The sequence below is a fragment of the Bos javanicus genome, chromosome 11 (assembly GCF_032452875.1).
Source record: "Bos javanicus breed banteng chromosome 11, ARS-OSU_banteng_1.0, whole genome shotgun sequence".
NCBI classification, from domain to species: Eukaryota; Metazoa; Chordata; class Mammalia; order Artiodactyla; family Bovidae; genus Bos; species Bos javanicus.
Window position 1 is genome coordinate 79,257,770 of NC_083878.1, and position 25,823 is coordinate 79,283,592.

The 25,823-nt window shown below is 50.9% G+C and overlaps 1 protein-coding gene and 2 long non-coding RNA genes across 3 annotated transcripts in view; 2 read left to right on the forward strand and 1 right to left on the reverse strand.

The window, feature by feature from the left end:
• Positions 1-9,181: 9,181 nt before the first annotated feature.
• Positions 9,182-16,330, forward strand: OSR1 (odd-skipped related transcription factor 1). The gene is given in 4 exon segments (XM_061433240.1): positions 9,182-9,510; positions 13,997-14,695; positions 15,399-15,510; positions 15,512-16,330. Coding segments are annotated over 3 exon segments (981 nt in total). The 5' UTR covers positions 9,182-9,510; positions 13,997-14,027; the 3' UTR covers positions 15,713-16,330.
• Positions 16,331-18,810: 2,480 nt separating this feature from the next.
• LOC133257401 (uncharacterized) lies at positions 18,811-19,474 on the reverse strand. The gene is made up of 2 exons (XR_009739535.1): positions 19,269-19,474; positions 18,811-19,157 (listed from the first exon to the last, which is right to left on the reverse strand). It is a non-coding gene; the product is annotated as an uncharacterized LOC133257401 (long non-coding RNA).
• Positions 19,475-20,070: 596 nt separating this feature from the next.
• Positions 20,071-25,823, forward strand: part of LOC133257402 (uncharacterized) — a 38,088-nt gene continuing 32,335 nt past the window's right edge. Inside the window, exons 1-2 of the long non-coding RNA XR_009739536.1 lie at positions 20,071-20,157; positions 20,962-21,146. This is a non-coding gene — a long non-coding RNA (uncharacterized LOC133257402). The remainder of the gene's footprint in view (positions 20,158-20,961; positions 21,147-25,823) is intronic.

Below are 25,823 nucleotides of genomic sequence, written 5' to 3' on the forward strand. Positions count from 1 at the left end.
TGCAGGTCATAATAAAACCATAAAAAAAGCAGGCAAAGTAAAAACATAAAAAAAAAATACACATTGGTTGGCACCAAATGTCATGACCCAAGTACCACAGGGGAGTTTATCAGGCATCCGAGGGTTTCCGTTCAGCTGTCTACTCTGCTTCTGTGTGAGTAACCACTCGTTCGACCTATTACAAAATCTGGAATGTGCAGGGTGCCTGGGCAAACACAAAGTCACCGTATAGCTCATCTACCACCTTCCTGCTCAAAGCTTCTCAAACACTCATATAACGAACTATGGATTAAAAAAAAGGAAAAGGTCCAGGGACTTCCTGGTAGCACAGCAGATAGGAATCCGCCTGCCAATGCAAGGGACATGGGTTTGATCCCTGGTCCCACAGGGCAAGTAAGTCTGTGCACCACAACTACTGAGCCCGGGGTGCTCCAGCGCAAGAGAAGCCACTGCAGTGAGAAGCCCATGCAGCGCAACTAGGGAGCGGTCCCTGCTCGTCACACCTGTAGAAAGCTCTCAGTTCAGTTCAGTCACTCAGTCGTGTCTGACTCCTTGTGACCCTGTGGACTGCAGTACGCCAGGCTTCCCTATCCATCACCAACTCCTGGAGAAAGCCCTCAGGAAGCAACAAAGACCCGGCACAACCAAAAAATGAGTAATTTTAAAATTTCTCACAAAGAGGTCCACCAGGTGACGTTAGAGGCCTCTTTTCCCTCCCTTTACCCCAAATGTGATCAACTTCTGGACACAAAAGCTGATGCCCACGTGCCTGAAACTGCACATCCCCGTGGCCCCCGTTTGACCTAAATTCTGAGGGCGCATTGCCAGCTGGTTCTTTCCTGGGCCTCCATACTGTACTCCCAGGCAAGTTCTCCTGCAGAAATGACTTTTACCTCTGCCGACTGAGAGGAGTCTTTTTCTCAAGGCCCAGGATGACTGGCTGTCTGGGATAAACCCATGTGGGAGCCTCCTCTGTGATGTGAGTGGAGGGAAGCCCAAATCACTCATCATCCCACTGACAACATAGATGGTGATGTTTTGGAACCCACAAGTTTTCATGATTCTCTGGTCCAGTTTTCCTCTCTTACAAAGAAAACATAAAGAAGGAACCTTTACTCAAATGTATGAACTGCTTTAATGAAGAACAATTTGACTGTTGAGTAACTTTTCAACCTTCCTTAGCAAAACCCAGATACCATGGGCAGAATCAGACTTTATCTATGGTTCTCACTCTGCCTGGACTGGAAAGACCACCACCATCTGAATCATGTGCGGAGCTTTTAAAGCATGCTGACTCCCAGGGCCCCCTGCAGGTCTCCTAAATCAGAAACTCTGAGGGTGGGGCCTGGGAATCTGCCTTGTGAAAAACTCTCCAAGTGATTCTGTGGCTGGGGTTTTGGAAAACACTTTCTTAGGCTTCCCTGAGAGCTCAGTTGGTAAAGGATCCGCCTGCAATATAGGAGACCCGAGTTTGATCCCTGGGTTGGGAAGATCCCCTGGAGAAGGGATTGGCTACTCACTCCAGTATTTTGGGGCTTCCCTTGTGGCTCAGCTGGTAAAGAATCTGCCTGCAATGTAGGAGACTTGGGTTCAATCCCTGGGTTGGGAATATCCCCTGGAGAAGGGAAAGGCTACCCACTCCAGTATCCTGGCCTGGAGAATTCCATGGACTGTATGGGCTGCGGGGTCACAGAGAGTCAGACATGACTGAGAGACTTTCACTTTTCTTAAGCCATTAACTTGGTAACTGTCAGTTAATCACTCACTCCAGCAAGGATTAGCTGAGGACCAGCTTTTAAGCTGAACTGTGGGGTGTTGTGGGTCCTCCCTTTCCTCTGTGAGTGGCCTTTGCACCCCATGGCTTGAGATTGGCATGCTCTGAGATGCTTCACACCCCCTGGACTTTGCTGCCCTTGAGGACTCTGAGCTTCGAAAACTCAGCTTTTCCCACTCATACGGGCCGCATGGCCTTCTGCAGCTCCTCCTGGCTATCTGCTCGGAATACTAAGAAAGCACAAGTACCCCCCCTCCACCCGATGTGGTTTATCCTTTTTAGATAAATCTCCTAAAATGTTTGTGACAGGAATTTTTAGCAAACCAAGGCATGATTCCAGAAATTCTTTATCTGAAAGACATTGAAAATCATGTTCCAGATTTAAGTTTTCTCTCCATTTCCTTATCGGTAATATGCAAACACATACTCAAATATACCAAAAGGACCCAACCATTAGTCATTTTGAAGTGAAAAATCATATGCTAATATATATATATATTCCCCCCCTTTTTTTTTATATTTTGAATTTGTTCAATGTGTTTCAGCAAATGCTTTTCTCTTCAGAGGAAAGGTTCTCATGTAGGGGATTGGAGGAGGAATGACCAACAAATTAATTTCCCTGGAGTCACCTGGGAATACAGGAGCTATGGTGGGAGCCAGCATTCTAAGTGCTAGCTGAGACTGGAAGGAAGGACAGCTGGCCCTTGATGGTGGCTACAATAGGGAGTGTGGTTTCCTGCTCTGTGTAAATGTTCAGCTACACTATGACATGGCTCAGATCCATGAACACCATTTCTCCTCCTGAGCTGAAGGTCATAGATACCAGAGAAATGAAGGTTCTTCTAGCAGAGATCGTGGTCCTCTTCCAGCTTGCTGGCTACTCTGGATTTGCCAAGGGACAAGTACTATGGAGCATCCTCAATTTTCCGTCTCCCAGCCCATCCCACACCTTCAAAGCTGGGGCTTGGGCTGCAGTCACACCCGGTGGATGCACACCACTTCTTAGAGCTGATCTGGATGCCTTCCATGAGTGGTCGCTTCTCTCTCAGCTGGGCCACCACTTTGGGGATCCAGCACTTCTTCAGTGTGACATTCTGAATGCAGGAAGACCCCAATCATAAACACTAAAGAGCCACAAGCCCCCGTCCCCTCCCATTCAGTCAATATCTTTATTCATGCATAGAGGAGGCACCTGGGGCTTCTCATCATTTTGGCTTTAGTAGTTCTTTGTAATGTCTAAGTCAGTCCCTCCCCTTTCCACCTCTCACTGCAAGCTCAGAACAAGGAAGTGGGAAAACCTGCCTCTTACTGGGGCAGAGACAGATGGGTGGCAGGGAGCAGAGCCTTCTTCTGACAGTCTGAAGCAGGGCCAGGGAGCCTGTCCTTCCCTCAGTCCCGAGCTTGTCTTCTCTGCACATGATCTCAAGCCTTTGCTCCAAAGAGTGCTATACAAGTCTTGGAATAATTGGTCTTGAAAAGTAATTTCAGCCTCTGTTTTCTTCCTTATGAGAAATTGTGCAATTTCAGCTCTGAACTTTCCAGGGTTGCCTGCAAGGAGTGCCTGTGAGAGCACAGCAGAAGCCCCCAAGGATCTCTTTTACCTTGTTTTCTTTTGTAGGCAAAGGACAAACCAAAGAGCCTGCAAATAAGTATATTTTTAGGACTTCTCTCTTCCGGTCTCTTATCTGAAAGCTGGAGCTTTGATAACAAGAAAAAGAGAGCATCAAAGTTGTAGCTTTGCTGAACTCATAAAACAGAAAGTAGAATGGTGGTTGTCAGGGGCTGGGGGCGGGGGATTGGAGGAATTGTGGAGATGGTAAGGGTATAAAATTGCAGCTAGTAGGTAAGTGCTGGATGCATGGTAGCATGCTTAGAGTCAACAATGCTGTGTCATAAACGTCAAAGTTGCTGAGAAGCTAGATAGTCATTTTTCTCACCACAAAAAAAGAAATGATAATAATGTGAAGTGGTAGAGGTGTGACCAAGCTAGTACTGTGGTGGTGGTAATCACATTGCAATATAAGAATTTATCAAACCAACTGGTTGTATGCCTTAAATTTACACAGTGTTACATGTCAATTACATCTCAATAAAATTTAAAACAGGTTTTTCTTTTTTTTAAATTGCAGCTTCGATATATACACTACCAATGGGAATTTGCTGTATGACCGAGGGAACTCAAACCAGAGTTCTGTTACCACCTAGAGGGGTGGGAGGTGGGTGGGAGGTTAAAGAGGGAGGCGATACATGTATACCTATGGCTCTGACTCCTGTTGATGTATAGTAGAGACCAACACAATATTGTGAAGCAATTTTCCTTCAATTAAAAATAAATAAGTTTGGGAAAAAATTGCAGCTTTGATGCCAAGGAGTAGAGAGGGTCCAGATGAAATATTCTATAGGGAATTCCAGGAAGGAAAGGGACCTAGAATCCAGTGGCCTGGGAGGAAGGTGAGGGTAGGAGGAGACCTGGCTTGTTTCATAAGCAGCTCCTCATCCTCTTCCTTAGGTTCTTCAGAAAGCTGCACCGGGAGTTCTGGGAGGGGCCTGATCCAGAAGCACCTCTGAGCTGAAGAGGGAGGGCTGGGAGGGAGGAAGTGGCCCCAAGGAGTTATCTGTGAGCTAGCACTAACCCAGCTCCGAGAGTGCATAAAACTTTGACAGTAGATCCTGGTTCATCGTTTTTCCCAGGACCCGAAACCAATGGTGGCATACAGTTGCTAAGTATTTCAAACTCTTAAACCAAAACAAGCAAAAAACCTCATAAACCTGGAGCAGGGAAAATAGAAATTTTGTTCTTTGGAAGAGCAAGAACGTGTGTAGTTTTAAACAGGGTAAATTTCGTAACTCAGAAAAGAACGTTTAAGGCAGTTGCGGGGGAAACCCACTCAGGAGACAACTCGATTTGAGACTTTTCGAGGAAGGGGCGCCGAGAGATGTCACTTGCTTACCAGCAGGTGGCGCGTTTTCTTTAGGATTACGGTCCCCAAGTCTCGGTAGAACATCGCAGCCAGACTTGCCCCGAATTCCCTCGCCGGAAATCGCTATGCAGATAATAACCCTCCAGTGTCTGGAAATTAATTACCGCGAACGCGCATTCCTCCAGCGCCGACCGCCGCCTATGTAGCCGGTCAGAGTCACAGAGCCGCGGGTGCAGTTAGGTATTTCTGTCCGCAGGACTTCTCCCTGACTATACGCGATTCAGTTAACTTTTTTTTTCATCAACTACAGTTTGGTTAGACACTGCGTCGTTTCTAATACATTTATTTTCACCTTTGGATAAAAGGAAAATTCTATAATCTTAGATCCGTCGAAAATAATTCTGACAATTCATACTTGTACAAGTAAAAAACAAAACAAAACAAAACAACAAACTCCACAATGTATGCTCACATTAACATCTAATTTTCCCAATTTAAGGCGTGATTTTCATTCCGTTTTCCAGGGCTAGTCTGGGAGTTCATGAAATTCCACATGAATATTCGTGCTTCGTACATCTTCTCATAATAAACCAAGGGTAGATGTATGCATGCAGGAATCGTTTTATTTAGTAAGGTGACAAATAGTAACAAGATACTTATGTGCTCATAAAGCGCTTAGGAAACGGGAAACCGCCTGGAAAAACAGTTCAGTTTCCCTTTCAGTTTTGATACTGTAACTTGTCTGTCGCTGTCACAGTAAACACCAGCTCGTGGGTTCACCTGTGATCTATTCTCCTTAAGACCCTGGAGTTGCTTGTACCTTATCAGAGCGTGAAATCTGCGCAAGTGTGTGTGGAAGTCCTGTTGCCTACCTCCCCGGGCTTAAATACTTCCCCCCACCCCCCCAAGCTGGATTTTGACCTGATTGATCGTAATGGTTCCAGAGGAACTATTGAGCCATTACAATCCATCATCTAAATGATTACAGAGGGATACCTAAATCTCCCGGTTATTTGAAAGCTCTGTACACGCTTAAAGGGGGGTCAAATGAGCAGACCCCCAATCGTCCACAAAGTAGTTACAGGAAAGCTTGCGTTGGAAGCAAAAGTTTGCAATTACTAAGTACATTCCTTTTTTTTTTTTTTTAGAGGTCATTTTTGTGTGGTTGAGAAGTGAGAGAGGTGGGGTTCATTTTTTTTTTATCCAATCCCTCTACCCCCCAGCCCCCCTCAAGCAAAATAAGCTACCTTCTAGTTAATTTTCTGGAAGCTGCTCAATTTTCACTTTGAAGACAGGCTGGCGAACTTTCCTTCCTAGTAAGCAGGAGTCGGGAGAGGGGCTGGGGTTGGGGCGGGGGCGGGGGGGTCGGGGGGTGGTCTGGCAAAGGTTGTCACCACCCCCTTTACGCCTAGGATTGGCGCGGCGAGGGCTCACTTCGGAACGCGGCGCAGGGAGGTCCACGACCCGGTGCCACGTGCCGGCTTGGGTATCGCTCTCTGCTGGACCCCATCGGCATTGGCAGAGAGAATTCCGGAGCTGAGCTGGAGGCCCGGTTGTTACTGTGGGGCCATTTCCCCAAGGCTTGCTTGCTGAGTCCCAGACTCGGGCGCCCGCGGTTGCGAGGGGGGCTGGCGGTGGGTGGGCGAACCAGAAACAAGCAGTGGCGGCGGAATTTGAACCTGGTCTGCTCCCTGGCTGGAGCCCGCGGGCTCTAAGCGTGTAGAGGCTGCAGCCACCGAGGGGAACCCTGCGCGGGACGCCCCGGAATGGCTTGGGCGTCTAGAGATGAGTTTCTTCACCTTCACTGGGCTCGGGGAGCCATAGAGTGGTGGGGTCCCGTCCGAATACCGAGGACGTTGACCACACTGGAACCATGATGTCCTTGCGAGTTTTAAACGAATCTTAGTTGAAAACCAAGCTACCTGGTAGCCCTGTTCTCAATCTACCACACTGCAGTCCAGACACGGCGAGGGTACCTAGACTCAGATTAGTCTGATCAATTTCTTTTAATCGGCGGGGGAGGGGAACCCCCTTTGTTCCCATGGCACAGAGAGGTGAGGGGTTCTTAACGTCCAGGGTTTCTTCCTTCCATCCAGAGAGAACTAGAATCTGGTTGGTCTCCACTGAGTACTGAAGCCAGGGTTTGCGGGGGTCATCCCCATGGGAGCTTGGATTGAGATGGGGGACTCTCCAGCAACTATCAAATCTTGAATTTCGTTATTCTAGCTTTCTGGGGCTGTTCACAGTCCAAGACCTAGAAAGAATGTCGTTGAAGCCAGGTGTCTGAAACAGAGGCAAGTCTGGGCAATGCCAATGTCCTGCATCTTTCTCATCTTGTCTTACCTACGTTGCAGATCAGCTCTGGAGGTGGCAGCTTGAGAGGCAAAGCCTGAGATGCTCAGCTAAGAGAGACAGCTCTAGCCTTGCAGCCCCATCTTGCTCCATACCAGCTATTAGTTACGGGATTTGACCTGAGTGGGGATCAATTTTCCAGGTAACCTGGCAAAAGCAGCATTAAACAACAGAGTTGCATGGCCCTTTCTTTAGGATCCCTAAAAATTTTCTCCAAGAGTTCTTTAGGGATTCTACTACCTGGAGATTTCTAGAAGTCTTTGAGTCATGTTGGCCAGGGACCCTGATTCAGAAGAAAGAGGCAAGTGGAAAGATGGAGTCAGCACAGTTGCACTGGGTGGAGTTCTGAGCAAGAGATGGGGTTTGTATATGCCAGGAGGCTCTTTCCATCCTACCCAAACATCCTCTTCCTGGGAGACATTTTCTAAGTGGTCTGGACAGCCAGATGCCTCATTGTGGAGGCCTCTTTGGATTCTTTCACTGCTGGTTAATAGAAGGCACTAAGCTTTGTCTCCTAGGACACCCTAAGACTAGGGCACACAGTTTCCCTGGCCCAAGGTGGAAGCTGGTACAATCCAGGAATGCCCTCCTGGACTTTCCCTTCAGGCCTTCCTTTGCTCCTGGAACTTGCTGCCTTGGAATCTCAGGGAAGGGAGTGATCTCAGCTCCTTCTGTTCCCAAGGGGCCTCCCAAGGGCCAGAATGTCACCCCAGGCTAGGATTTTTTCAGCTGCACAGGCAAGCTTACATGGGTTCCTTACTCTAACACTAGCCTGCAGTGGCTAAGTACAGTCTCCCTTGTGGCAAAGACTGCACCCATTTGCCCTCCTCTCTGCCCAGGTCAAAGCTACCTGGGGTTGGAGGCCAGGCTCTTTCTGAAGGACTGAGGGTAAGACCAGGGTCTCCTCCAACTATTCCTTATGGGGGGCATTTCCACTACCATTTCCCTAGGTCAGGAAACCAAGACTCCTTTAAAAAGAAAGCCAACACAGACTTGCACACCAAAGTTGGAAAGGTCTCCAGAGACACAGTGCCAGTATGCAAGAGACCCACAGAGGCCAGGTCCAGTCTCCAGGGCTGGGGAGGAGGGTCATTAAGCAGCAGCCTTGGGGGCAAACCCCAGGAGTACAGAGGTGAGAATCTGGATCCACCCAAGCCTGGGAGACCAGCCCCTCCTCCCGAACCCAGGGAGGGGGGGCTGTTCCAGAGAGGTGGCAGGGAGGGAACTGGGCTGGGGTCAGCTGGAGGTCAGCTCTTGGAGCCAGGCAGTCAAGGGGTTACTGGTACTCTCCCTAAAGCATAAGCAGTGAAGACAGAATTTCTGGCCAGAACCCTGACGCCCGCTCTCATCCCAAACTCCACTTGAATCAGCCTCTTGGACTCAAAGGCCCTAAGAGCTGGAGAACTTTGCAGCTTGCATCGCGGCTCTGTGGTACTTAACTCTCCAATCTCTCATCCATCCTTCTAAAACAAAAGAATACAGGATTTTAGAGGGCATGAATCTCAGAAGGTTTTTGAGTCCTAGGAAAGTAACTATCTTGACTTCTTGCCCCATCCTCCGCCTCTAATCTTTCTAGCGAACTCGGTAACCCAGGGTTTGGGGCCGGTCATAGGCATTGGAGTCTGGGTGAACCGCCCTGGCGCTGAGCATTCTCGGATGTCCTGAAGCTGTTCGGTTCCAGAGGTATTCTGGGATAAGACAGGCTATTCAGCGGGGCCGAGGTGTGTGGGGCCCAAACTAAGTCGCCAGGATCCCGACGCACCGCCCCCCCCCCCCGCCCCCGGCCCCCGCCTACCCCGACCTTGCACGGGCTGTGTCCTAGGCGCGCAGGAAGGGGACCGAGAAGTTTCAGCCCAATTTCATATGGAAGAGGCTGTTTTATTCGAGCTCGCCTGCCAACCTCGTGGGCCCAACACGCAGAAAGGGTCGCACAGGTCTGAAGAACTGGGGACGCAGGTCCCGGGAGGTCGGGGCCAGGCGAGCGCCGCAGTCCCAGTCGGCTGCCCGGGTCAGCAAAACTTTGTGTCTCAGTGCGCAGGCGCAGGGCAGGATGGTTGCGGGGAGGGGGCAGGGGAGGGAGGGGAGGAATCCTGAGGCTAGGGGAGGGAGGAGGGGGGAGGGGGGAAGGAGGGAGGGTGGTGGATTAAAATAAGTAGGCGGCTCGGTGCTAAGGGGTAAGTGAGTCGGAGCTCGGTCTCTCCCCAGCGCTTTCTCAGCCGCTCCGGGTTCAGAACCAACCAAGGAACCGCGACAGAAGTTCACCACCCCCTGGGCGGACAGGACTCCAGGGCAGCTGAGCGCTCCCGCGTGTCGGGCGCTCGGAGTCCCCGCGGCCGCCGGAGAGGGGCCGGGACTCTAGAGCTCCGCGGGTGCCTGTGGAAATCCAGCGCCTCTGGCTAACCGGGTCCCCTCGCAGCGGGAGCCCCAGAGACGCGCTCAACTCCGGGACCGCCGCGGAATAAGGTAACTGCAGCCCTGGGCGCCCGGGCTTGGCGAGGGGAATGCGGGCAGGATCCCCGGGGTCCCCTTGTCACCGCTCGGCGGGTGTCTCTTCTTTCTCCAAGTCCCGGAAAGAAGCTCCTCGTAACAAATGAAGACTGCTGGACCTCTGTGAAAGTGAGAGCAGCTGCAGTCCTGGGTGCTTGGGGGTGCTGGCTCAGGAATTTCTCGTGCGGGGGTCCTCGGCCTCTGACCCGGGGGGAACGAGGGGGCGGATCCCTGCTACTACCCCCAGCGCCGCCGGGCTCCGGGCAATCCCCGGCGAGGTGCCTGCGGACTTCGGAAGTCAGCTTGTGGCCCCTCTCAAGAAACCGAAGCAACTTGTGCGGGCACAAACTTTCCCAAAACGCGCGCCTAGCTCAATCTGACCTACCTTAGCAGAAGGAGGAAAAGAGAGTGGCCGGATGGCCACGGCCGCCCGCGCCAAGGACAGGTGCATGCCCCCGCCGGGTCGCGCTTTCTTGAGCTGGTCTTGTGGCAGAGTTGCGATCAGGTACGCGACCGGCCCCACCCGGGAGTGCTGGCCCGTGTGCCTGACCCCGCCTCGCACTTGCCCTCCGACTTCGGGGTGTTCTCTATTCGGTGACTGCTCTTGTGGTCGAGGCCTGGAGAGTAACCCGCGACTGATCCGGTGAAGGGGAGCATGTAGGGGGCGCGAACACTACTCCCCAATCAGAGACCCCGCACGCCGCGGTAGCGGAAACACTGCAGCTGCGGATGTTCTCAGTTTCAGGCTTGAAAGGGCAAGATTCGTTTGCTCCCGGGACTGTCTCCCTTCAGGGGAAAAGGCGGGAGCCGGAGGAGAGAGGGAAAGAGGTGACGGGCTGCCTGCTGAACTCATTTCTCCCAGGAAATTTGTCTCGTAAGAGGAATGAAAACCCACAGACAGTCCTTTTTCAGCAGCTCGGCCAGTCACGGGGTAGGTTCTTGGAGTATAGAGGAGCTGCGACGGTTTCTTTGTTGCCACAATTTGGTAAATTTCACCCGGGCTAAGGATTCGCGCTGGCTCTTGGGAACAGAAACCACGTGCAAGGCTAGTTAATCTCCCAGGTTCATGGCCTCCTAGAGAAGAGAGAGGCTGGCAAGGACGCGGGGTGGGGGAGGCGGGAGGAACGGATGGAGGGCGACCAATGAGTAAATGTTCTATATGAGGTTCCTCAAAGTAATTGTGATTTTAGTAAGACTGGGGAGCAGATCACTAAGGACGCAGCCGGGCATTTAGATGCAGGGGGATGGCTGCCTAGCTGAAGGGTTCATTCGATCTCGTTCGTTGGGAGAATTAAACAGAAGTGTCCGGCGCCGGTCAGTCCTCTCGCCAGGAGTCCGGACGCTTGTCAGCACGCGTGTTGGGGATTCGGTGTCAAGGATGATTTTTCCGGGGCTGATGCTGGGCTCCTCCAGGCGCTCGCTTGTGGAGCTCGATCCGTCCTCATTAATGCAAGCAGTTAACTCGCTCACGCTCAATTAGCCCCGAATAAACCACTTTAATAGACTCTTGCACACTTCATTAATGCCCGGCATAGGGCTGGCGGCAGAACCGGGATTGGCGCTCTACCGCAGGAGAGAAACTGTGTCTGAACCGCGCGGGGACCCGGGCTGGGAAGCGCTAATGGCGTTTGGTGCGCGTAGTCGGCACCCTTACCCGCGCCGCCCAGGTTCCGGGGTCCTAGCTCCTTGCAGAGCGGATGCCTGGCCTGGAGCCTGGGGAGACGGGTTTCCTCTCTTAAGGATCTAAAGCAGTTCACACTGGGGGTCTGGGGTCAGGACCAGGAGAGCCACTGGGGCTTGAGGTTTGCTCATCTTCTCCCACAGCAAAGGCAGAGTGAGACTTATGTTTTCCTCTTAGCGGACCGCCTGAAACCGGATCGTGAATTCGGCCCATTCTTGGTATTTTACTGTGTAGATAGCCACGTTTCGAACGAATTTCGTCCCCGAGAAAACCGTTGACCAGAGCCTGGGGAGCCCTGCCCTGGGAATGCGGCAGAAAATAAACTGGCTGCGCCGCTGAGAAAAAGAAATTGAGTGTTGGGGGAAACAAGATCGGGCAGATAGCCCGGAAAGGTTGGCTCCCAGAAGCAGTTTCGGCATAGGCGCCCCCTCCCCTCACCGAGCCCAAGGTCTGGGCTCCTGGGGGTGGTCAAGGAAAGGTTGGGTTAGTATGCGCGGGGCCAGTGGGATTCCCTCACCCCGCCCGGAGCGGGCCCGGGCCCGGGTGCAGCCCAGCGCCTGGCCGCCATCGCCCAGGGATAGACTGAGCGCAGAGAGGAGCAAGTGAGGCCCCGGCGGCGCCTGCCGGGCCCCGGGGGGAGCCAGAGATAAGGATCTGATTTCCAGCGCCTGGAGGGGAAGGAGAGGTGACAGCAAATCAAAGAGCGCTCACCTCGCCTAAGTCTGGGCAGACCTTTGAAGTCGGCGAGTCATCTCCTCTTTCTCCCCCTTCCCCTTCCCAACCCAAACAGGCTCCAGCTTTCTCTCTGGCCCGATTCGTTCTTCGCAGCGTCTCAGCGCCTTAGGAGGGTCTCGGGTTGTCCCAGGCGCAAGAGCGTGAGCGACGCAGCGGAGAAGCCCGCTGCCCAGGCCACGGCTCCGCCGCCGCCGGGGGCCGCGCTCCCCTCCGCATCCCATTTTGTGCCTCGCAGAGACCCTGGCGGAATTAATTGCGGCGGTCCGACAGGGGTTTCATTGGATTGCCGATTTAACCTGCGCAAGCAGATATCTGCCGGCTCTGGGTGTTCGGCACCCTCTCCACCTTCGGCAGAGCCTCTTTGCCTATGGGCCACCGCACTGGATGCGTGACCTTCCTGCCAGCCTCCAAGGAGAAGGCTATCTAGGTCCAGATTGTCCTGCCTCCTCCAGGGAACATCCTGGGCACTGCCCTCACGTTAACAGCTTCCCTAGAGCGAAAGGCAACCTGAGCCTTAAGGACCTGGGTTTGGAGAAGCCAGGCTTCTGAAACCGCAGGGGTGGTGTCGGGGTCTGTCGTGAAGGAGGGAACAGAACAGGGGCCTGCCCGTCCCAGGGTTGGGGACTAGGTGGAGGAGAGATCTGAGGAAGAGGAGGGGGCAAATCAGGAGTAAAGGGAGAAGTGGAGGGCAGGGGATTGAGACAGGCGAAGAAGTGCCTGCATCCTAAGCACCCTTCTCCCCTGTGACTTCTTGAGATGGAGTTCAGCACTTGAGCCTCCCAAGGCCCTCTGTGTAATTTTGGCTTTCCTTCTCCCTGTTTTTGCCTCCACTGGACAGACCTGAGTTAGGAGTGTCTGGGAGGCACAGACATAAAAATTCTTTCTGCGGACTCCAGACCTGTCCATGGAGGCCAGGGACCCTGACCAAGGGTCAAAGAGGCCAGAAGACACCAGACTGCTTGTCACATCAGCAGGGCTCCCCTCTGGCTTGGCTCAAGCTCCCTGGCCTTGCATTTGGAGGGTGCGTAGCTCACAATAGCTGAGGCCCAGCCTCCATGCTCCTGCTCATAGGGAAACCCACCTGCTCAGGGAGGGGGTGTTCAGCAGACACACAAACATCCTGAGAGCCCGAAGACCCTGTCCCCCTTTCTTATGGGGTAGGGAGGGCTCAGAAGCAAATGAATGCATGTGGCTGAGTGAGTAAATAAATGTGGGTGTCATTGTCCTCGCTGAAACAAAGGTGATCCCTAAAGACAATGGAAAAGAGTCAGTCCACAAGAAGCTGCAGAGAGGGTGGCGTTAAAGGGCTGGCTAACAGTGAGACAGAAAAACAAATTTGAAGTCAAAGTTGCGAGTTGTAAGGAGAAAGAGGACATGGCTTCTAGAAGCCAAATTGACTGTCAGCTGATAGAGCTTAATGCTCCGGAGCTGAGAGATGTACAGATTTGTGTGCTTTTGTATGTATGCTGTCTGCCTTTGGGGCTCTCTGTGGGTGCCCTGTGTGTGTGTGTGTGTGTGTGTGTGTGTTCAGTTCCTGCATTTTGTTTAGTAGCACAATACTGATGGTCCCAGTTTATCTTTGCACCTTGTTGTCAACTCTGCTCAGAAAGTGTGAACCTGGGTTTATCTGTCAGTGTGCACTTCTGTATTTGTTTATCTGAACAAATATGTAAGTGCGCTTCCAAGTGTTATCTTTGCAGGAGAGTGTATTCTATATTGACTCGGGCTTGCCTGGATGTACATTCCCTGTGCTTCTGCTTTTCTCAGTGTCAGGTATACTGTAGACTCTCATTTTAAGTTGGTCGCGTTGCCCAGCATTTAGTTTGGTTTCTGTGTCAAGTTTGTGTCTCTGCTGAAGGCCATTTGTAAGGAGTCCTTGGATTATTGAAGGTTCCTGTCTTCTCCTTGAGGCCAGTGAGATCCCTGAGTGGGGTCCTAGGCACTCAGCCCAGTCTCTGGGGACAGAACGGGTGTGGCCAGGCTGGAACTCAGAAGGAGGGCCTGAACTTGTCTGTTTTCCCCTCCCCTCTTCTTCTTTTCCTGCAGCAGGAAGTCAGAACAGACTGCCGCTTCGGCCATGGGCAGCAAAACCTTGCCAGCACCGGTGCCCATCCACCCATCCCTGCAGCTCACCAACTACTCCTTCCTTCAGGCAGTGAATGGCCTGCCCACGGTGCCCTCGGACCACCTGCCCAACCTGTACGGTTTCAGCGCACTGCACGCAGTGCACCTGCACCAGTGGACGCTGGGCTACCCCGCCATGCACTTGCCGCGGTCCTCCTTCTCCAAAGTGCCCGGAGCCGTGTCCAGCCTGGTGGATGCGCGCTTCCAGCTGCCCGCCTTCCCCTGGTTCCCTCATGTCATCCAGCCCAAGCCCGAGATCACCGCTGGAGGCAGTGGCCCCGCAGCACTCAAGACCAAGCCGCGCTTTGATTTTGCCAACCTGGCCTTGGCCGCCACGCAAGAAGATCCATCCAAGCTTGGCCGGGGGGAGGGCCCTGGGTCCCCCGCCGGTGGGCTAGGCGCTCTCCTGGATGTGACCAAGCTGTCCCCCGAAAAGAAGCCCACGAGGGGACGCCTGCCTTCCAAAACCAAGAAGGAGTTCGTCTGCAAATTCTGTGGCCGCCACTTCACTAAATCCTACAACCTCCTTATCCACGAGCGGACGCACACGGACGAGAGGCCCTACACATGCGACATCTGCCACAAAGCCTTCCGGAGGCAAGACCACCTACGAGACCACAGGTGCAGTACTATGGAGGAGGGGTGCAGAAGAGAGCTATCAGTCTGCTTCTGATGCCAGGGCTCATTAGGCTGCTCCCCCTGCCCCCAGGTTCCAAGCCTTCTGAGTTTCTGGGCTTCCCCCTAAATCAGGAAGGAAACCAACCAAGCTCAAGCCTGGGTTTTTGGAGCATGGGTGGAGAGAATATGACAGGAACAGGTCCCAAGCTCCAGACAGGCATGCACGGCTTCCTCCATCTACAATGCTGTGCAAGAGAAGTTTCTGAGATGATGAAGTGTGACATGCGACACATGTGACAGTTAAGCACTTGAAATGGGTAACTAGTGTAACCGAGAAACTAACTTAATTTTAGTAACCACACGTGGCAGGTGGCTAACATTTGGACAGCACAGTGCTAGCCAATTGTCCCACCTCACTCACCTTCCCTGTTGACTCAGGCCTTATAAGGCCGAATGCTGGCCCCTGGTTAGGCAGGCAGGGATCCACCTAGCTGGACATGGGCGCAGCTAAGACAGGAGGTGTCTCCCTCATCTCCCCATCCCCTCCCCACACTCAGCATGTGCCTGTTCCATGCTAGGTACCCCACGTCCTTCTTTCTTTTGAGGTTCAAGCTCTTCATGTTCGTGGGAAGGGATTTTGGGTAACTACTTATAACACTGCATCATTTTTGCAAGGCTTAATTATCGGTTTGCTTTTTGCCTTCAGATATATTCACTCCAAAGAGAAGCCTTTCAAGTGTCAAGAGTGTGGGAAAGGATTCTGCCAGTCCAGGACTCTCGCTGTCCACAAGACGCTACACTCACAGGTGAAGGAGCTCAAAACCTCCAAGATCAAATGCTAAACAGAGCCTCCGAGTCAACAGGACCCTGGGTCACGCTGCCCCCTCCTCCGGAGGGAACAGAAGCCCAAGGCGACTCTGGCGGGCAGCGAGAGGGGCTCCGGGGACCTTCCTCCATCCCAAACGCGTCCCCCGGGTCCCCGGCGCACGCGGAACTTCACAGCCGCGCCCCGGGCCATGACCCCGGCCGCCCGGGCGGCTCCCCCAGGACGCGGCTAAACTCTTGGCCAAAAGGCGGTACTCGTGTGGCAGAAGGGAAACTGCATTAAAAAGAGAACGAAAGCTTCGCGGAGCCGCAGCGGCGCCTCTCCCAGAAGTATTACTTTTTCTATTGTTATTTTATACGTTTTCTTTATTATTTTTTTTTCTTTGACCATATAAGCTTGTAACTCTGACTGCGGAGAGAGAGGGGAGAGAAAAAGGAGATTTGTGCTCTCGCAGCTTCCCACCCCTCCTCCCGCCCCCATCCCCACCCCCGGGAGCCTGCAAAAGTGTAATCCCAGTATCTGCTTCAGCCTCCGGCCCAGGGAGCGTGGGGCCGAGGAGCGCCCCTCCCGGCTCCTGCCGCGCTGCGGGCGGTGGGCTCCCGGACCCGGACAGTGGGGCGGGGAGCCTCGGGCCCTGCGGCTAAAGGGGGCCCGGCCTCTGGCTTCCCTGCTCCGCTGCCCCTTCGCCGCGAGGGGCTGAAGGCTAGCAGCAGGGCGGTGTATTGCGATTGGCACTTTATGCTGACCATCGGTAACGGACATTTATCACTGGAGTTTTTAAAAATATTAAATAAACGGTTATTTTACAGGCATTGCAGGGTGGGTAATTTCCCTCCCCCAAATTCCTGTGTTTTCTCCCCAAACGCAGCAAACTGGGCGGCTCCTTTTCTTAAGAGGAGCCGGGGTTTCGCTCCCCACGCCGACCTGTCCCAATTCATCAACCTTCCCCTGATTCGGGTCAGCTTGGGATGCACGGAGACGCCCTCCGTGGTGGTCAACCTCGGATAACTTAATTTACTTTTCTCCCCCACTTTGGTCTTGAGGCCTCAGTGTCGTCTCCCCACTCCGCATCTCCAAAGGGCTCCAAAGAAGCCGAGTCTGCGGCCAAAACTTCGAACTTTTCTTACAACAACTCCAGGAGCCGGGTCGCTTCAAATTCAACTAAGGGAAAAGAAAGTTACCCCGCCCCCCAGCCCCCAAACAAAAGCCTCCTTCCGGGGCCTCCTGCTGCTGCCCTGGGGAGGGAAGAAAGCGCCCTCCCCTCACGGTCAATCTCCAACCGGTACCCTCCCAGGGGGCCCAATAGCCGCTGCAAATAAGTCATCACCGCTGCCTCTCCTAAGTCCCCAAACCTGCGTCCCTCCCTCCGTTAGGATCCCCCCGACACGATTCTCCGGCTGGGGCTTGTCCCCAGCCTGGATCCCGGCTCCGTGCCCGCAAAGATTTCCCTGCAGTTTTAAAGCCTTGTCAGGAATGGCGGGGGCGGGCGCCCTGGGAGGCCCAGAGAGTCGAGGAGGAGAAATCCGAGTACGTCCTCCACAAGTGGAACGCTCCCTGGGGCGCCTAGTTTTCTCACAATTAGAGGCCAGGCCGCCGGGGGGCTCTCCAGCTTGGGGCGGGGTGGGGCTCCCCCAGCTCCTGCAGCCCGACCGCGCGGCGGGCACTGACGGTGGCGCCCCCAGCCCTTCCCAGCCGGCTCGAGCGCAGGCTCTCGGCCTTCCGCGCCTGGCGCTCAACGGCCGCGGGCACAGCTGTGCCGAGCTTCCCGGCAACTGGGACTGCCCCCCATCCCCAATCCCAGCCTCAGGCCGGGCCTTTCGGTCTGAGAAAGTGGGCCCGGGGCTGCAGGAGTTAAAATGTTCTCTAGCCTTTCACTGTGCCATCCCCATCTCCGCTGGGAACGCCCCCCCCTCCCCACTCCGCCTTCCGCTGGCTGAATCTCCGCGATTCGAGAACCCAAGTTATCACCGCGGCCTTGGCCGGGACCGCGCGGACCAACCCAGCGGTCGGCATTCGGAGCCACGCTGCCCCCTGCTGGACAGGCCTGGAGGGGCGGCCCAGGAATGGGGGCACTTCGCTCCGTCCTGCTCGAAGCCCTGAGGAACCCTCCACTGCTGGCCCTGTCGGCATCTGGTCTTGCCCTTAAAACCTTCTTGACGCGCGTCCCAGGGCCCCATGGAAACGAGGGGGACAGAGCACTGCCGGTTCTGGACCGGCCTATGAGATATCCGCTAGTAGAGCAAGATCCCAGGACCAAAATCCCTCGGGTCCAAAAGGACTAGCAACAGGAAAGGATGGAGCCCATATCCCAGAGAACTGTGACCTCTAGGCATCCGGAGCGAGGGCTAATCAGTGGGTTTTGGGCTTCGATGGCTGGCTCGGGCCCAGGCAGCGCAGGCTATGGTATGGGTGGTGCCTGGCCTCAGCTTGTGTAAGCGCCTAGGACAGAAGCCTTGTCCCTTCCTTACCAGACCTTTGAAGTGGTTGTTCCAAGGTGAGGACAGTGCATGGGCGTGGGCGCGCACACATACGCACTACCCAGAGATGTGAAGACCTCTGAGGACCTGAGAGAGCCTCATTCAGACCCTTTAGTCTCTTGGGCAGTTCCATCTTTCTCATGGAGGAGGGAATAGCAACCCACTTTAGTATTCTTGCCTGGAGAATCCCATGGACAGAGGAGCGGTGGGCTACAGTCCATGTGGTCGCTAAGAGTCCGACACTACTGAGCTACTAACATTCACTCACTCATCTTTCTCAAGGATTGACTACTGCTGCTGCCCTCCTGTCCCTCACATTGAACCACTTCCAACCTCCCCAGGATACATAGAACCTCTGCAGAAACTCAAGGACTTCACAAAGACTTGAAGGTGGGGGGTGGGGGATTGCCAGGGAAGATTTTTGTTTCTGGCCCAACCAGCTTTGGTACCCTGAATCCCTGCCTCTGCCCTCCATCCATAGGCCCTGGCCTCGGAGAAACAGTCAGTATGAAATGTGCATCCTTGGCAAAAAAGAATCCCTACGCGCAAAGTTTTGGGGGATGAGGTGGGAGGGGGGCAGAGTGCTGCCCAGAGACCTCCAACCTGTTCCTAATGCCTCTATCATCCTGGTGGAACCAGAAGCCACTTCTCAGTGCAGCTTGCCTGCAGTCTGTCCTCATGGCAGGGGTTTCATAGATTGATCAGTAACAGCAACTGCAAAGAGAAGGGCAAGCCTAGTTCCGGGGCCACCAGATCCCACACAGGCTACAATTTCCTGACCATACTCTGTAGGTCGTAGAAAAGCAACCAGCCGGTTAGAAATGCTGGGTGGGTTTTATTGCCTGTCCATTCTGCAGGTGGCTAATTTTTTCCCGCCACAGCTCTGGAAGATTCCACCCCGCCCTCACTCTCCCCTCCACCCCACCTCCACTTTCAGACATAAAGTAAGCTTCCTCTGGCCTCACGTGCCTAGCGTGGCTTGGGCCCGTAGAGTTCGGCTGGAACCCTTCCCAAAGCTGCTAGGCCCGCAGGTCTTCTTTAGCTCAGGGGTGGGGAAACTACCCGGCTGGACTTCTCTGCTGGGCGGAGAGTAGGCACAAGAGACCCTTGGTGCAGCCTGGCGCTCCCCTAGCGCTGTTCTGGGAAGAGAATCAGGAGCGCCCTGGGGAAAAGAACAGCCCTCAGGGGCTTCTTCGCAGAGGACGGGTTCAGGTTCCACCTCCTCCTTCCGGAATGTAGCTAGGGGGTTTGGGGCGCACGAAGGGCCTTTTACCTGCTGACCTCCTTGTCTCCGGATTCAGGACTAGCATAGGGTCCTGGTGGGATGGAGAAAGGCAGTGGGATGGTGCAGGGCTCCTTGATGGCACCTCATCTCCGAGAACAAGGGAACTGTGATATCATCCCCACCCCGTTCCCTGAAGCCTCGGCATCCTGAGAACAGGCTCAGAGGCGTCCCACCCCACCTCCCAGAGCACGATGACGCTGTGACGTCAGGGCATCCTCCCGCTGCCACAGTGTTGTCACACAGGCCTCCGGCAGGAGCGTAAGGGCTCCGCGACGCCTGCAACGGTATCTCATTTACGTCCTTCCATGGCGTCACAGAGGGGCCACGCCTGGAGCAGTGACACTATGCTTCCACACTTCCCGGTCCCGCCCCTCAAATCCTGCCCGTAAAGGCGCCAAGAATGGGTTGGTCCCCCAGCGACAGACTCTGCAGACTCGAAGGATGCGCAGCTGCGCTCAGTGAAGGAGGATGCCCGGAAGCCTCTGCCTTTGGGATCCGGGTGGTTTAGAACAGTCGTCCTGCACCAGGGTTTCAGGGAGCCAACTGTCGCCCCGCCCACCTGGCCAGGTCCCTACCCACCCGCCTCTCCGCCCACTACGCAGGCCCGGCGCGCAGGCGCAGCTGGAACTCAGCGCCCAGAGCTCTGGGGCGCGGGAGCGCCGCGTCCCCGCGCAGTGTCAGGCGGCTGCTGAGTTACGTGCCACACTTTCAGGGGTCACAAACTCCGGGTAACAGTGGCCCGGCGGACATATCCAGCCAGTGGCACATGTGAGCACTAGAGATGCCGACGAGGAAGAGGAAGAGGGCATTTCTGGTTTAACGCTGGCTGGAGACTTTTGGAGTTCCTTTGGCGTCTCTCGAGTCCAACGCAGCCGAGGTCCGAAGCAAGTCCCTGGGATTCCAGCCGGCTGGGGTGGTGCGGCTGGGCCCCGCCCTAGATGAGCGAGTCCACTGCATCCCTAGCCTTTTAGGGCAGGGTCTCTGAGGCAGAGGTCTGGGAACCCCCACCCCGGCGGAACTCTTAGGGGCACAGACCTGGTCACCCACCCTGTGCGTTCAGCCCAGCTTTGGGGGCCACTTCTAGGACCAAACTGGTGGTCGGGCCCAGTTTGCATAGATTTCAGGTGAAAAATTCACTAGGGACATGAGATTACGATCTCATGGAGATCAAACCTCATGTCAGTGGCTATTGTATCATGTCAGGATGACTTAGAATCTGTGCTTCCTTTGTGGCCTGAAAATGCAGTTCTAGCTTTACCTGCCGCTCACAAGCTTTGGGCAACGTCCCTACACTTCTCTGAGGCTCGCGATGGGGATAATACTCTTTCCACCTACCTCATTCGGTTAATGTAGAGGGCAAAGTCATACATGTTTTCTCAGTCATTTATTCACTGCTTGAACCAAAACCTGGACCCTGGTATTATGGAGAACAACTTGGGCATTTACGAAGCACCATGTAAAAGTATTATTAGGAATAATAATGCTTCGCAGGGTGCTAAAGTAGCCTGCCTATCAAACTGCCATATTCCTGGGTGACTCTTTGTCTTCACTTTATCATAGCCCAGGGATTTATCATAGCCCACTTTATCATAGCCCATTCATGAAATGGGTTGGAGGAAGAGTATCTGATTTGGAGTATTGTTTTGTTTTTAAATAAACAACAGAATTTTATTTCTTACAGTTCTGGAAGTTGGAAGCCTGAGATTAGGCTGCCAGCATATGGACTGGTGATCTTGAAGCCTTCCGGAAAACTTTGAAAGAAGCTTTTTTTCTTTCTTTTTTTTCTAACTCCATGGAGACAAATAGATTAATCAGTTCACAGATTATGGTTATCTTTGGTTGAGAGAGGAAGTCGGGAGACAAAATGTAAGTGCCTTACTCACCACTCCTTTGAGGAATATGCTTAGGGAAGAAAAAAAATTACCCTGGGGCAGGCTGAGGTGTGGGTCAGGGGCCTATGTATGTGACAGGTGTCACTTAATAAGAGTAGGGATATTTCACACTGCAAACACCTCCCACTATAGTCTTCTTTGGATCTGTGCTTCCTTTGATTTGTGTTGGAGTGTCCTAGCCTACAGAAAAGCTAGTCACACAATAGTATTATAAGAAAACATTTGTAGGAATGTTTCTGTCACCCAGCCATCCAAGCCCTGGCCATCTGCTGCCATTTTTTTGAACATTGTTTTATTTGAAGTATAGTTGATTTACAATGTGTGTTAAGTTCTGCTGTATAGCAAAGTGATTCAGTTATATGTATATATATTATTAATATTAAAATCATATCATTTTAATATTCTTTTATTACAGTTTATCATTGGATACTGAATATAGTTCCCTGTGCTATACAATGGGACCTTGTTGTTTATCCACTCTGTTAACCCAACCTCCCACTCCATCCCTCCTCCAACCCCTTCCCCCTTGGCAACCTCAAGTTTGCTCTTTATGTCCCTGAGTCTGTTTCCATTTCACATTTGTGTCATATTTTAGGTTTCACATATACGTGATATCACATGGTATTTGTCTTTCTCACTTACTTCACTTAGCATGATAATCTGTAGTTGCATTTATTGCTGCAAATGGTATAATTTCATTCTTTTTGTAATGGTTGGGTAGTAGTCTGTTGTATACATATATATGCTACATCTTCTTCATCCATTCATCTGTCTTCCATTCTCAGCCATTTTTCCTGACCAGTGCTGGTTCCAGCTCCAGCAATAAGAATGTAAAAGGACATAAAAGTGGGATAGTTTGAGATGGATGAAAGATCGGATAAATCAGTTGAGAGTTTTGTTTTTCCTTTCTAGACACTTCGCTGGCTCTTAGTAGCTCAGCCATCTCTGGGGAGGGATAAAGTATAATTAATTTATTTTTAATGTTTGGTTTGATTGAACTCTTCTGCTAGGGAGATAAGATAAGGAGTTTTGTCATGACAAGTGCAAGGATGGATTGCTTTTTGTCATTCGCAGGAGTGGGTACCACTTGGAGCCTATAAGTAGATGGTGGCACGAGATGAGAAACTTTACAGGAGATGTGAAAGAAAACTAGAGGAGATGGGGTAGGAATGGCTAGATCTTTGCCACTCCAAGAACCAGTGAAGGAAAATGAGCTTCCAGAGAATATGGGCCTTGTCTTAAATAATGAGATGTACTTGGGAGATTGGTTCACTTCTTACTGACTTGGGTTGGAACTGAGTGTCTTTGTGCAGAGTTCAGAATGTTTTCAGTATCTCACAGCATATGTAGCTCCTCCTGTAGGTCTGCAGTAAGCCAAGAACCAGAGCAGATGTGGTGCCATGGCCGTCAGGAACAGTCTCCATGGTCTTGTTATGGGAGAGATCGACTGATATTGAAATACTTGACCAGATACTCAAAGACAGGTTGGATGGCTTAAAGGGTTCCTGTCAAAAGAAGGAAGAGGAGGGAGGAAAGGAGGGAGAAAAAGAGAGTGAGAGGGAAAAAAGCAGGAAGGAAGGAAGATAGGAAGAAAGCAAAATCCTTCCTAGAATTAAAAAAAAAAAAACAAAAAAAAACAGTTCTTACCAACTGTTATAGCGATCTATGCATCATAAAATCCATTTTTTAAAATGATAAGGTTCATATCTTCTGTATTCTTTTTTAATTTTTCAATTTCCTTGTTGATTAATTCCTAACTTTGATACTTAATGTGTTACAAACTCCTACCATGATGGTAGAATTGTTTTCTTATTGTAGTTTTAATATATATATATTTTTTTCCCTAAAAATAAATATACCCCAAATATTTTCAACATATATAAATGACTCAAAATTCATTTTGCTCAGCACCACCACATTTCTCACTACTCCTAGGCCTCAGCTGTTCACATAAGGGGCATTAACTCCTTTAAATTTTGGGTTCAGTTCAGTTCAGTTGCTCAGTCATGTCCGACTCTTTGCGACACCATGGACTGCAATATCACCAACTCTCGGAGTTTACTTAAACTCATGTCCATTGAGTCAGTGATGCCCTCCAACCATCTCATCCTCAGTCGTCCCCTTCGCCTACTGCCTTCAATCTTTCCCAGCATCAGGGTCTTTTCCAATGAGTCAGTTCTTCGCATCAGTTGACTGAAGTTTCAGCTTCAGCATCAGTCCTTCCAATGAATGTGCAGGACTGATCTCCTTTAGGATGGACTGGTTGGATCTCCTTGCAGTCCAAGGGACTCTCAAGAGTCTTCTCCAACACCACAGTTCAAAAGGATCAATTCTTTGGTGCTCAGCTTTCTTTGTAGTCCAACTCTCACATCCATACATGACTACTGGAAAAACCATAGCTTTGTAATTTCTGGGAGAACTGGATTATCCATAAGCCCAGCCTGGCTTTGTTCAGGTTTGTCTCTCCTTGACAATCAGTAATACTCTTTGGAGACTTCTCAGTGTGGTGGTGTGGACAATGGCAGTGCCTGGGACTTTACCATTATGGGAAGTGTGAGGCGTTATGAGGATTTCTTCAGTGAGAAACCAGGCAAGCTTTGGCCCAAGGCAAATGATGTTTTAATTATTGTAAGTATGGGTTTAACTGGGTCTGGAAGGATTAGGAGTGCTAGGAAGGGCATTGGGTTTCAATATGTTCCTTCAGCTGTCTACCTCCCAATATTTTAATTTAAACAGTACCAGGCATAAAGAATAATTGAAATAAGTTTATAATGAATACCCAATTACCTACCACCTAAATTTCACAATTAACATTTGAGCATATTTGTTTTTTCATGTATCTATCCATCAATCCATCCCTCCAACTTTTAAAAATTGAAAATGTACACAAATACCAAATAATTGAAAAAATGGTGCAAGGAACACTCTCATGTCTTCCTCAAAGAGTCAACAATGGACTCTATGTTTTATTGTATTTGTTTCTCTCTCACTATCTTTCTCCCTGAACCATTTAAAATTGACTCCAATATATTTCAAGCCTAAATACTTCAGTGCACATCTTTTAGGAACAAAGACTTTATATAATCACAACATTACTATCATACTGAAGAAAACTAACAAAAATTTTATCTAATACCATCAAATACACTGTCTATATTAAAATTTCCCCAAACTCCCTAACCTTTTGGATTTTAAAAAATTGTAATCCAATCTAAGTAGATTGTCACTGCATATGTCTTTAGCATCTTTTTATCTAGAACCATTTCCCATTGAAAAAACTTTATTTTGAAATAATTATAGGTATACAGGTTGTTTCAGAGATAGTACAGAGAGGTTTCATGTATCCTTCACCCATTTTCTCTCAATGATTACATCTTACATATTGATAATACAATATCATAATCAGAAAAATCAGTATTGGTCTACCATGTGTGTATATTCTTATGGTAGTTTTTCACAAACATAGCAGTAGTACTGGGAAGATTCCTGTAACCACCAGCACATTCACAGTATAGATTTATATCATCACCACAGAGATTTACTGGTGTCATCATTTACCAGTTTGAGTGAATATAGAAACATTATCCCCTGTTATGGACTGAATGTGTCCGGCCAAAATCCCTGAGCTGAAATCCTAACCCCTAAAGTGATGGTCTTAGGAAATGGGGCCTTTAGGAGGTAACTGGGTCATGAGGATGGAGCCCTCACAAATGGTATTGGTGCCCTTTCAAGAAGAGTCATGGGAGAGTTAGCTTCCTTCCTCTCTCTGCTCTCCACCATGTGAAGACACAGTGAGAAGACAAGATGGCTGTCTACAAACCAGGAAGATGACTATCGTCAGACACTGGATCCAGATTCCAGAACTGTGAGAATTAAACATCTGTTTAAGCCAGCAAGTCTATGATATTCTGTTACAGTAGCCTGAATGAAGGTCCCGCCTTTAAAGCTCCTTGTTTATGTCACAGTAGTCTTAAATGTCTCTTCTACACACATGGAGATGCAAACCAGACAATGCTATACTTTTTGCTTCAACCATCAGGCATAATTTCGACAACTTGAGAAGAGAGGGAGGGTCTACTGTGTGTAAGCACATTTTTGCTTTTACCATTGTTCTTTCTTCCTGATGTTCCAAGATTCCTTTTTAAAAATCATTTCCATGCTATTTTAGGGTAGACCTGATGGTAGAAAATCCTCTTACCATTCCTGTATCTGAGAATTTATTTCTCTTTCATTTATGAAAAATAATTTCACAAGGTACAGAATTCTGGGTTAAAAGCTCTTTCTTTTCAGCACTTGAAAAATGTTATGCTACAACCTTCTGGCTTCCATGAGTCTTATGAAAGATTTGCTGTCATTTGGTTTTTGCTCTTTTTGTAAGGTGTCATTTCTCTTGCTGCTTTTGAGATATTTTGTCTTTAAATCTTCAGTTGTCTGAAGTTTGGTTGGTTATGAAGTTATGATGGTTCCTGGTATGGATTTCTTTGGGTTTCTTCATTCAGAGTTTGGCCCAAATTTTTAAATCCATGTATGTCTTTTTCCATATTTGAAAAAATTTCAGCTTGTCTTTCTTTTCCATATTTGAAAAATGTTCAGCCATAATTTCTCCAAGTACTTTTTTCAGTGCTGATCTCTTTCTCTGTTTCTTGGATTC